A 14,359-nucleotide genomic window follows, 5' to 3' on the forward strand; every position below is an offset into this window, starting at 1 on the left:
GAGGCCACATAACTTTCCTTGCTCATAAAACAAGTAAGTGGCTGAACTGGGCTTTCAACCCTGGCCTGTGCCCCGATCACCGGGCCACACCATTTCTCTGAACGTATCACAACCAGGTGAAGTTGGGCAAAGCAAGTTATAGGGGTGGGGTTCACCGGGGACATCTGATTTAGTGGTCTTTTCTATCCTCATTCAACTCCATACTGAAACAGTCTGAAAGTATAAGCCAAGGCATTGGCCTGGATGAGCGATGTCTCACAATGGCTGCTTCCTTGCCATTCAAGTTGCCTGTAATTTTTGGAAACAGGGATTTAACGACTGTGTTTCTGCTGCCTGAGGTTGTATTTGCTTGTTTCTTCTCCAGAGTGATCTTTGTCTTTGTGTCTCTCTCCCTTGGCTGCCCTCATTCTTCCTATTAACTTCCTCCGTTAGGATGTTTTAAAGCAATTAGTGTTTAGATTCTGTCTGCAGGATGCTATATTTGCAGAAAGAAAATCAAACATAATCTAAGGGCTCTTCCACAGCAGCAGGGACCTCTGGGTAGCCATGGCTATGGTTATACCACAGAAGACAAGAAACTAAAAGGTGAATCATACATGGAGAGATTTAAAATCGACTTGGCATGTGACTCAAGAAAATCATTTAGCCAACTTCCTCAGTATTTCTACTAATGTGTTTTTGTAAGAAGTAAGCAAGGTCTAGAAACTCAAAAGAAATAAAGGTTAAGCCTTCAGGAAATCAGGATGAACCATGAAGAAAATTAAAAGGATTTTACCGAGCTCTAATAGTTTCAGGCCACTGATCCTCACTGTTAAGAACTTGGGCAGACTGCAGGCAAGAGATTCTATTTTGTATGTGTGTGTGTGAGATTCACAGAGACAACAGATAAAAGATAAGAGACACACCCCACCTAGCATGTGCCATGTAAACTGCAGGTGCTGGGAGGTGGAGTGTGCCAGGTTAATGTCACTAATCCCTAAGAGAGAGACAGAGATGGGAGAAGCTATACTCACTCCAAGTGCAGCTGTGTAGGGGACATCTGATGGGAATGTGAACGAAGGGCCAGTTGTCACTGGGCTGCTTGGGGGTGGGGTCACAATTAACCCGGTGGTACTTATATGAACCTGCCAAGAAAAAAGAAGTTAATAAAAAGGCTATATTTAAAACATTTTATTTTTTATTGATTTCAGAGAGGAAGAGAGAGGGGGAGAGAGAGATAGAAACATCAATGATGAGAGAGGATCATTGATCAGCTACCTCCTTCATGCTCCCAACTGGGGATCGAGCCTGCAACCCGGGCATGTGCCCTGACCAGGAATCAAACCATGACCTCCTGGTTCATAGGTCAAAGCTCAACCCCTGAGCCTCGCTAGCTGAGCAAAAGGCTATATTTAATACAATAGATTACACCAGCTAAACCTTGGGAAGGCAAGTAACAATTTTTTAAAAAATCTGTATTTTCTATTATTTTTGGAAAGCACAATCCCTTTCATTTTATTCAACCCAAATTTACTGCTTACCTAATTTGTATGAAGACACGACGAAGTCACGTGATCAACACTGGCCACTGCAATGTTTTACACACACATTTCAACTATGGCTGCCTTTCAAGGGAACACGCTGCCTCTCCTGGGATGCTACCGCCAACCCAACTGGCTTTTCAGATGGCCAGGCCTTTGCTCCACTAGCCTCCTGGCAATTCCCCTCAAGATCCTGTTGGATTGGGTTGTGGCTGAATACTCACCTGCCTAGCAATATGTTAAATCTATGTGAAATGCTTAAGGTGTTCTGCTATTTTCAGAATCACTTTCATGATTTCTACCTTCCAGTGGGGACACATAATTAAAATGCAGCTGCCTAGACCTGCCTACAGCAGACAATCCCTGATAAAACCTTTATGGGAATGATGTCAAGTCAAATCCATTGTTTTCACAGTGTCTTATCCATGATACTACCTAAGATTAATTTACTAGAAAGAAATTGAGTTATTCAGGTCAGTTCATTGCCTGTGTTTGGTTACTTGATCACTTTCAGTCAAGTTGCACACAGGTCTGACTGCAGAGTGCAACAGCATACTCCATGGTGCAGAACTAGGGACAGGGGCTCCTGCAAAAACTAGGTTTTCCCTTCGCTATTATTATTAACCAGTTAACTACCACGATATTTTGAACTTAATTAAAAAAGGTCCACTGCTTCATCTATAGACGCTATGGTGTACAAATGGTTAAAGAAATGTGCTTGGCTGCTGGTACCTTGTCTTCCCCTGGAAACAATGCTATACCAAACATGCTAGGCCTTTTGTAATAAAAACTTAATCCCAAACATACTTTAGTCAATTCCCATAAATTAAGAGAAAGATTATCAGGACAAAGAAAAGCTCCAAGATTTGTTAGTTCCCGGAGGGCTTGAAGGAACTTTCAGTGTCCCACTGGGTGAGCCCCTGCTGAGGCCGGGAGAATCAGCATCCCAGCATCGAATTATTTTCACCAATAAATCTGTACATGGAATCCACGTCCTTTTAAAACCACCTCGGTACCTGTTAGCTCAGATTCTGATTGACCGAAGCAGATTCCAGGGGTGCCACTAACAAGCGTTTCTCTTCAAACCCTCATTTTCTCTCTTCTGTGAATCAAAGTCTATTTCTAATCAATCTGTAATGGGAAGCACAGTGGTTTTTCATTCTTCGAATAAAACCTCACGGCCTGCTGCTACTTTATCCAATAAATCTTTTTATATACACACTCCCAGGGCAGCTGCATGTGGGCACCACACAGAAGATGGGAGTCTTTCTTAGGAAATGCAATGACGCTCACTTCAAAGTGTGCACCAGAATCCAGGAGCCTTAAAGGGCAGACGAAAACCCACCCCAAATACAGCTTCCCGGGCCTGACCTACCAATATCTAAAAAAGATCTCACGATTGACTGATGTTTCCCTAAAAGCCCCAGACTGGGACTCAGGATAATTAGCTGCTAATAAGCTCATGACCTAGGACAAGTAAGGCACTTCAGGTCTCTGGACCCCCGTGACGAGCTGAACAGAGGTTCCCTAAGGTCTCTGGCAGCAAACGTAGGAGTGAAGCACCGAATTCGAGAATCTTGCCGGCCTCAGTTCAGCATCCTAGCACTGGAGCAAAGGAAGAGGGAATGGTCACCAAAGAATGACTCAAAGCAGAAGAAAAGTGGCTGAGGGTGTGCGTGTCCAGAATAAATGCCCCGCGTGGGGACAAAATGTCTGGGTTACTTGCAGCATCACATGTTTTTACAGGTGTTAGTCACAGACATCTGTGCACGTCTGTTCTGATGACCCACCTGGACAGCGGGACCGATAGATACACAATCTGTCAACTTACATCCTGGAAAGTTCAGCCTTCACTCATTAGTCACCACGTCAAATAGGAAGTGAGCCCTTTGCTCCTTTCTTTGGTTCACTGCCCATCCTGTTGCCTGGAATTTGGAATTTGCCACCCAGAAACAGGAGGACAAGGACCTAACGCCTAACCACGTGGTGAAAGGTGAGCTGGAAGGCCCCATCGCACCAGCACCGAACTACCTCTAGGTGGATCTCACTTGGGTGAGATAACAACACTCACTTCTTTAGGCCCCTTGCCTTGGGTTTTTAAATAAATGAAACCAAACCTAATTAAGGAAAAGCAAGACAGAAGTATCAGGCCAATAACAGGAAACATATTCAGCCACGGACCTCAGTCAACTCTACTGAGAGGTCTTTTCTGGGGAGAAGAGAAGGAAAGCCCTACTTTAAATGGCCCCCCAAGCGCCGTGTTCCCATCTCCACTCAGCTCCATGGCAGGGGAGTGTTTGCTGGCCACACAGGCTACACGTACTCTTCGCTCTGCTGTGGACTGTGGTTCCCGCCCATGTACACAGCGCCCAGACAAGGAGTGCTTTCTGTAAACCCAGGCGGGAGGAACCAGGCAGCACTTCAAACACCTCCCATCCTCTTCGAGACAGAACTTCCCCCCAGGCAACACGCTATGACTGAAAACAGGAGGAATTGGAACATGGGAGGAGTGGGGCATGGTTGAAGGGGAAACTGCTTTCACAGAACAGAGAACCAGCCTTGTTTCCTAAGCTACTCAAACCGAAACAACAGTCGCTCCACCTTGATCGTCTCCGTTCCCAGCTCTAGTGTGGCAGCGTTAGGCAAGCTCACACCTGACTGCCGTGTTCGCTAGCAAACATATAAACGCTGTATTATCTTCCTTTCTCTTCTAATTTTCTCTATTGCCAGGATGACTGTCTATTCTTTTAAAGCAATTCCCACTGTGAGCTGCCATTATACTTAGCGAACACTTATCTTTTATTTCAAGAAAGCATCACTGTGAAAATGTTGCTAGGTCACACATAAAAAAATACACTCAAATGATTCTCTTTTCTTTTAGTGAATGGCCACCTTGACTAGCCTCCTCCCTCAGAACCTCATTCAAAATCATCAGTTTGGACTCTCTCCAGAGGAACCTCACTTGGTACTTGGTGCTCTGATTTAGTCTATCATTCAGACAGCTAGTTACATGTAAAGCAGCACGGTGCTCCTCTCTACCCATTATTCAAGTGACTCGTCATTCAACAAATAGTTACTGGTGCTTATTGTATGTCGGACATTTGGGATGTATCAGTGAACAAAACAAAGACCTCTGCCCTCATCACCCTCATGTTCTAGTCCTGTGTGTGTGTGTGTGTGTGTGTGTGTGTGTGTGTGATTATTGAGTGCTTATTGTATGTCTGCCATTTGGAATATATATCAGCGAATAAAACAAAGACCTCTGCCTTCATCACCCTCATGTTCTAGTCCTGTGTGTGTGTGTGTGTGTGTGTGTGTGTCCTATTTCCCTCATAAGATCAAAAGTTTCATGGCTCTACTGCCTCAAACACAACAAAACACAATCCCATTCAGAGAATGAAAGCATTTATCTCACAACCTACAGCATGAATCTAAAGGAGCAAGGTCAAATAAATGAGTCTGAGAGAACATAATTTTTAGTAATATTAGCAAGGAATACAAAAAACTGCTGTAAGTATTTATTCTGTGGTCCAAAACAGATACTTATTAAACTGGGTAGGTTTCTTGAGGATAAGGACTATGTGTTTGCTGGCTTTCTTTTTTTTTTTTTTGAATTTTTATTTATTGATTTTGAGAGAGAGAGAGACATTGATTTGTTGTTCCAGTTATTATGCATTCATTGGTTGATTCTTGTATGTGCCCCTGACCAGGGAGCAAACCCCCAATCTTGGTGTATCAGGATGATGCTCTAACCAACTGAGCTACCTAGCCAGGGCTGTTGGCTTCTTTCTTTCTTTTCTTTTCTCCTTTCTTTCTCTCTCTCCTCTCCTCTTCTCTCTCTCTCTCTCTCTCTCTCTCTCTCTCTCTCTCTCTCTCTCCTCTCTCTCCTTTTTCCCTTTAAGGAAAAATAATTTATTTTTATGTTGTTTTTTTTTTAAATCACAGCTATAAATACTATAGAGTAGAATATAAAATCTGTATAAATTTTTAAAATAAAACATGAGCTTTGAAAGAAATTCCTTCCACTTGTGGCAGGCCACTTTGGACTAGGCTCTCTGGACTTTGGGTTGAAGAGAATACAGCTATCACCTAACTGGATGACTACAGCAGGGCACAGCGAGGCTCACGTTGCAGTCCAGAATTAAGCCTAGAACGGGAAAGTACCACATCTTATTTTGTTTGGTAGACGCAGTTCCATGAAGGCTCTACAATAAGGCACCCAGTAAAGGTTTGTCAAATGATTAAACCAATGTTCCCCATCATCTTGAGCCTTTTTATTAACACAAGAATAATATGTAGCTATTTTTTAAGACCGTCCAAAGTCTTGATGAATTAATGAGCTTTTAAAAAATGCTAGGCCAATTTCTAACTTAAATTAAATGTTTCTTTATGTCCTTTTTCTGGAACTCTGACTAAGAAGCCCAAATACCAAGGTAAGTCACACAGATGTAGGCAACTGCAAACTTCATGAGTTTTGACCACAGCATCTTCAGTTTGGATGGAGATAAAAGTTTTAGTTGGCAAGAACTCCTAAAACAGCTTTCTGTAAAACTGAGTGCTTGGTGAGACTGATAAGTATTATTTAATTCATCTTATAATTTCAGATCTTTCCTTTGAAAATGCCTGTGTAGCTCTGGGTGAATATGCTCAAGTCATTTCTCCCTTCTCCATTTTTCTACCTGCAGAACAAGAAAGGCTTTGCTCCCCAGGAGAGCTACTACCTTCCGAAGGCAACAATAAACAAGATCTTTCGGCTGGTGAACAAACTGGTTCGTGACTAGATCATTTTGTGGCCGACCTCTTTTCCTGCCTTTTGGGTGACCCACCTGAGAAGGGGCGCTGCAGGAGAGCCCGGACAGCTCGCTGATCCGCGCGGCGGCCGTGGGGTTGCTGGAGCTGATGAGGACAGGGGGGCTGATCTCCATGGAGTGGCGGTTCTGGGACGCCTGGGAGGATTTGTTGGCCATGGTGAGGGACGTGAAGGAGTGCCGCTTTTTGGTGTTCTTCTTGGTGTCGGAGTGCTTTGAGGCAGTGCTGCCCTGAGCTGCTGCCGAGGTGCCTTCTCCAGCATCAGCTCCTGGCCCAGGAGGCTTATCCCATTCTATCAGCTGCTTAGCGGCCGAGTTAAACTGCAAACCAACAAATTAGTACGAGTTAGGCAATTCTCAAGGACTCACTGACATTTATTTTCAACATGCTTTTTTTAAATCCTCACCCGAGGATACATTATTGATGAGAGAGAGAGAGAGAGAGAGAGAGAGAGAGAGAGAGAGAGAGAGAGAAAGAAATACTGATATGAGAGAGAAACATCAATTGGTTGCTTCCCATACGTGTCCCGATCGGAAATAAAACCTGAAACTAGGTATGCGTCCTGACCTGGAACTGAATCCAAAGTCATTTGGTGTACATGCTCCAACCAACTGCGCCACCAGGCCAGGGTTACTTTCAACATATTTTCATCTAAAATTTAACATCACCACTTTAAAGTTTGCATATGCAAGTGGTATATATTTTTTCCAAGTGAGATACTTTTTCTCTCAATATTGGGATGCTAAATCAAGAAGAAACAGTCAAGAGCAAGACTGACAAGGTTAAGAAACATTTTTTTCCAAGAATCTTTGGAATATTTAATTTTTAAAATTGCCATTAACAGATGAAGATTTATTTTAGTTCACTGATGAAATTTAGAGAAGAGCAATTAGAAAGGGTATGTTTGTCCAACTTATGACACTATTGTCCAGCAATGGCTGGGGGTTTGCTGGAAGCACAACTGAACATCCAAGGGGCAACTTTTGGGCTTGGTAAAAATGAGCAAGACAATGAAGAATGAAACCAGAGATGTTAACTCATCTACTTCCATACAAATTTGGGGGAGCCTCACAAAACAGTTGGTAAAAACTCTTGATATATATTTTTTCACATCATCGTGTCAGTTATTAAATTTTAAATCATAACAGGGTAAGACATGAGATTCACATCCTGTTGGCAAGCGACCTTACTGTATTTGACAAGTTGCCTGTGTGTGAATGAAGTAATGGCCCAACGGGTGGCAAGCTGTGCACTGGGCTGATAACACCAGCAAGAAAGGAAAGAACCTAAGGGTTTTGTTTTCCCTGAGGCAAAATATGTTCCAGGAAAGCTTCAGTGAAAACAAGCTGCATATAACTTACCTAGATAATAGAATAATGGGAAAACACCGAGTATAATTTAACTCTCATGAAACACAGAGATAAAAAATAAACTTTTTAAAGGTAATTTAGGTAATAGGAAAAGTAACTGCGCTTTTCCCACCTCCGCACTGCCTGCTGAGCACTTCACAAAGACCTTTAGATTAACTAACATCACCAAATGCTTTTTTTCACCCACCTAAATGGTTAGGACCATGTCTTTTCATCCTGCTGATGCGAATGTCCTACTAGCCAAATGGGAATCCTGCTGGTCAGTATTTAATTAACAGTGAACTTACTCTGCTCACAAAGCTGTATTAACTGCAGCTCAATACGCAGTGCTTGTATAGATGATTGCAAATTGATTAACAGTGTGTCCCTGGATTCCCCCAAAGACTAGAATTCATTGGGTCTGTCTGATCTATAATTAATAGGGCACATCTTTTTCAAACATGAGCAAACCTTCCTTCAGACTTCCAGGACTTCTTCCACGTGATAGCCTGTAACAGTAGGCAGAAATGCCACAGTAGCACCTATCAATGCCTGAGGCACCCATGGCAGGAGAAAGAAACCATGTCTCATTGTGCTACATGTTTAGGGATGAAGAAGTGAGGTGATTTTAAAGGGTAGTCTTACAATAGCATTACAATGGCATTTGACCAAGAGATCCAGAATTTACCAATCCCACCTTAGTTTAGCCATCTCACTTTCTGGTTGGTCTCCAAGACAATCAAATACCTCAAGGAAGCAATGCAATGTCTTATTTTTTGTGGTGGGAATTGCCCAAACCTCGGTGTGGAGTGCTAATAAACCTCAGCAAACCATGTGGTGGTTGGGTCCTTATTCCTACACAAGTTGGGAATGAGGAGTCTGAAATCCAAGCAGACAAAAGAGCTACTCCATTCCCCTCATCCCAAACTTGTCACCTCAGAGAGAAGGCCAGTCACCTGCCAATGCCAGAGGACAAGGAGTCAGAGAAAGCCTTCTTCCAGTGTAAGCTCATTTAGTCCCCAAAGCACAAATCCGCAAAAGCATGACCTAATCAATGTACTAAAATCCACTGATTAGCTCAACGGCACTTCTGTTGCACTGAATAGAAATAGGAAAGGGACTGAGTCAACTTCCTCCTCATTGAGGCCACAAATAAGACTAGAGAAAACTATTGCATATGCTTGGTATCATGGTTGAATTCATTCTGAGTCAAACCATAGGCTCCAATAGCAGTGTCTGTATTGAAAAGGTCTGAGATATTACCAGAGTCTAGTTATGGTCATACCTAGCCAAGTGTCAGTTACAGTTAATACTGTGCTAATATTTCAGGTTTCCACATGCTGTACTCTCATAAAAACTTCTGAGAATTATGCCCTGACTGGTTTGGCTCAGTGGATAGAGCGTCGGCCTGCAAACTGAAGGGTTCCAGGTTCGATTCCAGTCAAGGGCATGTACCTTGGTTGTGGGCACATCCCCAGTAATGGGTGTGCAGGAGGCAGCTGATCAATGTTTCTCTCCCATCGATGTTTCTAACTCTCTATCCCTCTCCCTTCCTCTCTGTAAAAAATCAATAAAATATATTTTTTAAAAAAAACTTCTGAGAATTAATTACTGTTCCCTCTATTTCCTACTGCTTCTCTCAATAGAAAAAAACTTAGATGTGCCTTTTTGTATATTCTATACTTTCCATTACAACAACTACACTTTGAGCACCTGCTATGTGCCAGATACTGTGCTAGGTGCTGGAGATCTACAGACGCAGAGAAATGGTCCCTGACCTTAAGGAGTTTATAAGCAGACATATAAATAGAACACAGGTGCGCTCCATAATTTCCTATGTCTCGCTTCTTTCACTCAACAACATGCTCCCTCCTCACCCCCACTTCCCCGGCCCAGGTTTATCCATATTGCTCCATGAATCAGTCATTCTTTTTAACTGCGGTGTAATATTTCATTGTGTGGATATGCCATAGTTTATCCATCCTACTGTTGGTTTATATTTGGTTTCCCCTTCCCTCCCCTCCTTTCTTCTCTCCTTCCCTCTTCTTTCCCTTCCCCTTCCCATTTTCCTTCCTTCCTTCCTTCCTTCCTTCCTTCCTTCCTTCCTTCCTTCCTTCCTTCCTTCCTTCCTTCCCACCCTCCCGCCCTCCCTCCTTCCCTCTTTAGATTTTGCCCATTAACAGCAATGCTGCCATGAATGATCTAGTTCACGTCTTTTGGTGGATATTGAGTATATGTTCAGAAGTGGAACTGCTGGGCCATAGGGTTGTCATGTTTAGAAAAACACAGTCTATGTGCAAAAACGTGTATGCAGGTGGAGACACAGTGTGATGCAACTAGCAAACTGCAGGCAGAAGACCACAGTTCTAGTCCCAGCACAGCCACTAACTGTGACTGCTCTTGGTGGCAGCTTCCTCAGCTATGAACTAAGGAAGTTGGAGCCAGTGATCTTTTGTCTCTTCCCCCCCCCCCCCCAAGGATAATGATCTCACTTTAAACAGATAGCGATCATCATCCCTCTAAATAGCCTCGTATATTTTTCCTGCATTTCATTTTCACACATGGATGTTAATATTTGTTAGCAGAATGTTGTCATATTTCAAAATTACTTTAGAGTTCTTCTAAAGCAGCAGAGGTTAGTATTAAGGACAGTATTTGCTGCCTTACAAGTTACAAAGAAAATCATAACGTGAGGTCTATTTGGTAGAGGCATCAAGTAAATCAGGCGGAACCTTAAAGAGGCTTATGTTGTAAGTGTGACTTAACCTGGAGTAACAGCAGGAAAGCAGGGACCTCACAGCTTTTAAGGGATTTTGATAAAATTCATTTGTGAATGTTTGAGCTCAGTAGCATAGACTTCCCATGACATTTATCTAGCCATGACGTTTAGTTTAGGAGTGCACTCATCACCTGCAGAATAAATGTATACACTAATATACCTCCTTCCAAACACTTGGTAAGGGATATCTGATAAGACTTAGGTTGGATACAAGGTAAAATTCAGCACACAGGTGCGAAAAGCACGGTCAAGCTGGATTTGTTGATCTTAGAACTTGGCAAACTTTAAAATTGAGAAAGAACTCATCTTTGAGATTATCAAAAGTACACATAAACATGAAAAAGAAGATACTTACAAAATAATGACAACCACAAGGCAGCTTAAGAAATACCAAAATAATTTTTTGTGTATGTGGTTGTCCTCTTTGCTAAAGAGAATATGGCCTTTTTAACATTTGGGACTTAAATTTTTCAAAAAGAGAACAAAGAATTTAATGTGAACTAACTTGAATATTGACTATTTTATATGATGCTTTAGAGATGAATCAGACTCTAGTTTTTGAACACTAGAGAATACAATACACTAGGTTTCAGAACCTAACAGTTTTTCAATAAAAGGCAAATAAGGATTTGAAAAAACGTATTATAAATATAATATATGCTTCTAGGTATTTTCTGTATAGATGCTGTTAAATATCCATCTACTCCACTAATCTTAACAGAGCAGCATGCTGGCTTTTTATATATAGAGATACAGCCATCAAAGTAAAAATATTGTTTCAATTTGTTTTTTAATTTGATATATGTTGGCATACTATCCTCGTGAGCACCTTTTCACATCGACAGACACAGGTTGACAGTCTGCTGTCCCACAGTGCAGGCATGTCATCGTGTAATACAGCCTGGCAAGTCTGGGCAAGCAGATCTGCAGGGCAAACTTCTAAGCTGAGATGCCATAATGAAAAAAGATTGATAAATTTGGCTCATAATATAAAAATGTATGTATAGCCAACATACATTTTTGTTTGAAATTGTTAGATCAAAGTGTAGACTTAGGACACTTTTTTGAAGAATACTGTCATACTGAACTCCAAAAAAAGGTCAATTTTCATCACCTCCCATAGTGTATAAAAAGGCCCGTTTCCTATATTGTTAATAGTATTAAGTGTTATCATTAATTTTAAAACTTCTATTAGTTGGAGAGGTAAGAAAACTGTTTTCATTTGTATTTTTCCATTTATTAATGAGATTGTCTATTTTTTTCCCTAGGATTTGCTTATTCTCATACTTTATCCATATTTCTATTAGATTATTGATATTTTTTCTTATACATTTATATGTGTTCTTTAGGTATTATATAAATTATTCTCTAACATAATATGAATGCATGTATATATTTATATGTGTACTAGAGGCCCGGTGCACAAATTTGTGCACAGGTGGGGTCCAGCTGGCCTGCCATGATGGGGGCTGATCGGGGCCAGCCCAGCATGGGGGAAGGGCCACGGGCGGTTGGCCAGCCAGGCCCAACCCCGATCGGGATGGGGTGGGGTGGGGTGGGGTGGAGTGGGCCGATCGGGGGCCGGGCTGGCCGGGGGGAGGGGCTATGGGAGGTTGGCTGGCCACAGTGGGCATCATAGCGACTGGTCATTCTGCTCATTCCAGCGTTCTGGACACTGGCTTTTTATATATATAGATACATCCATCAAAGTAAAAGTATTGTTTCAATTTGTATTTTAATTTGATATATGTGGCTATACATACAGTTTTATATTATGAGCCAAATTTATCAATCTTTTTCCATTATGGCATCTCAACTTAATATCATGCTTTAAAAGTCTTAGGCCATAATTATTTTTAAAAAGAAAACATGTTTTTTCTAGTATTTCCCTTCCTTCTTCCTTCCTTTGCTTTGCTTTCTTTTTATATCTCAATAATTGACCCTGTGAAGCATTGGTTTTGTGTAAAGAATCAGGTGGGGCTAGCACTTTGCTTTCCCACCTGGCTCAGTGGCAGTGCCATCACCACTTAGCTAAAGTGGTGATGGCACCTTCATAAAGCCATGTTTAAATGTTGAAGTCTAAAATTATCTGCCTGAATTTTATATAATGTTATTAACTAATGTTACCACAGTAATTTGTATTTTAAAAAGTCACAGCATGGTTCAGTGGTTGAGCATCGACCTGTGAACCAAGAGGACACGGTTTTGATTCCTGGTCAGGACGCATAACCAGGTTGTGGGTTCAATGTGGGGGGCATGCAGCCAATCAATGATTCTCTCCAATCATTGATGTTTCTATTTCTCCTCTCCTTTCCTCTCAGAAATCAATAAAAATATTTTTTTTAAAAAGAAAAGAGAGAAGTGGTGGAGCGCTTCAGCATTCTGCCGCACGGCCAGGTCCCACATGCCCTCCCCAGAAGCAGACACTGTGAAGAACTGTGGGACAGAAATCCATGCACTGACCTCCTCCTAAAAGACATGAGAATACTTTGCCTCACGTTATAATCCTTTGCAAAATGTGTTTTACATAATGGCAATGGGGAATTCGTATTTCCTTTAGTCGTCTATTCTTCCCCACAATTTAGGTAACAAGGTTTTTGTTTGGGGATGACCTAAGTACAAAAGCAAGCTCAGTCTTCATGTATAATACAAGACTCCCCCCACAGAAGAGGAATAATTAGAGAGACTGATGGGATTACTCAGGAGTCTTTTTAAATAGATCCAAAAGCCTCCCTCAGGTAGCAACTCCATTTAGGCCTCTGCAAACACTTGTTGAATGAATAAAAATGTTGGTGTCTTAACACTAACGAGGGAAGAAAGGGCTGCCTCCCAGACCAGCCCTGTCCAGTTGGAGTATAATATGAGTCACATGCATAGTTTTAAGTTTTCTAATAGCCACGTTTTTCAAAGATAAAAAGAAACAGGTAAAATGAATTTTCATAATGTATTTTATTTAACCCAGCATATCCAGATATTACCACTTCACCATGTAATCATTATTCAGACAGTCACATTCTTTTTTTTTTTTTTTTGGTATCAAGTTTTTGCAGTCCAGTGTGCACTGCATCCTTACATCACATCTCAGTCTGGACCAGCCACATTTCAAGTGCTTGATCGCCCTACATATTGGACAGCACAGATCGATACGTCAGGAGCTCGAGGCGGGAGTGGAGCTGCACCCAAGGTGGCCAGATACATAGGCTCACTAAGCACAACGATCTGCTGAACACAAAGTGTGGCCAAAAGGGGCCACATACTAAACCTGACAAGCTCAGGGAGGCCTCCATGGAAAGCCCTACAAACTCAAGAGGCCGAAAATAACCACCTAGGATGAAAATTCCTAACTAAAAGCAGGGCATGGTGGGTAGTCACAACCTAGGCCTGTAGCTTCCTTGACAAAGGTCAAGCTTTACCCTAAGTGAGTCTGTCGATTGCCTTTCTGCATTTACAATAACACACCCTTGGAGTGTCAGAGCAATCCCCTTTTTCTGGACCCCTCCGGGTGCAACTTCACACTAGAGCAGAAGAACACAGCCCCTCATTACGATCTTGTTCCCTGAGAACCATCTCTATGTGCTGTAAATGTTAATTATTAACTATCCTTACCCACCAATGTAAAAGAAGTACCTCTCTGCTTTACTCTTTACTCTTTACCCAGTCCCAGAGACTTCCCTGCTTTGCTTTCTCCTACTCACTCATCTACCACCAGTGAATTTCATGCAACCCTCCTGCATCTCCTCCTTCGATTCTAATGTATAAAATAAGCTGCAAAACTGCCATTCTCTAGAGCACTTCCTCAATCCATTGAGATTTTGCTTCCCTGCAATGGTCAGTTTGGCTCACATAAACGCATGAACATTTTCTACAGGTTTAGGCCTTTCTTACATCAACCAAAGGATGAC

The 14,359-nt window shown here is 41.9% G+C and overlaps 1 protein-coding gene across 8 annotated transcripts in view; it reads right to left on the reverse strand.

Annotated features, from left to right (window-relative positions):
- The window catches only part of SH3RF1 (SH3 domain containing ring finger 1), a 220,736-nt gene that overhangs the window by 88,453 nt on the left and 117,924 nt on the right, over nucleotides 1-14,359 (reverse strand). For all 8 annotated transcript variants that reach the window (XM_036314160.1, XM_036314158.1, XM_036314162.1 and 5 more), the window contains 2 exons: nucleotides 6,347-6,649; nucleotides 1,014-1,124 (listed from right to left, as the gene is read on the reverse strand). In XM_036314160.1, coding sequence (XP_036170053.1) covers nucleotides 1,014-1,124; nucleotides 6,347-6,649 — 414 coding nt within the window. The remainder of the gene's footprint in view (nucleotides 1-1,013; nucleotides 1,125-6,346; nucleotides 6,650-14,359) is intronic.

This window comes from Myotis myotis, unplaced genomic scaffold, assembly GCF_014108235.1.
Source record: "Myotis myotis isolate mMyoMyo1 unplaced genomic scaffold, mMyoMyo1.p scaffold_m19_p_6, whole genome shotgun sequence".
Lineage (NCBI taxonomy): Eukaryota > Metazoa > Chordata > Mammalia > Chiroptera > Vespertilionidae > Myotis > Myotis myotis.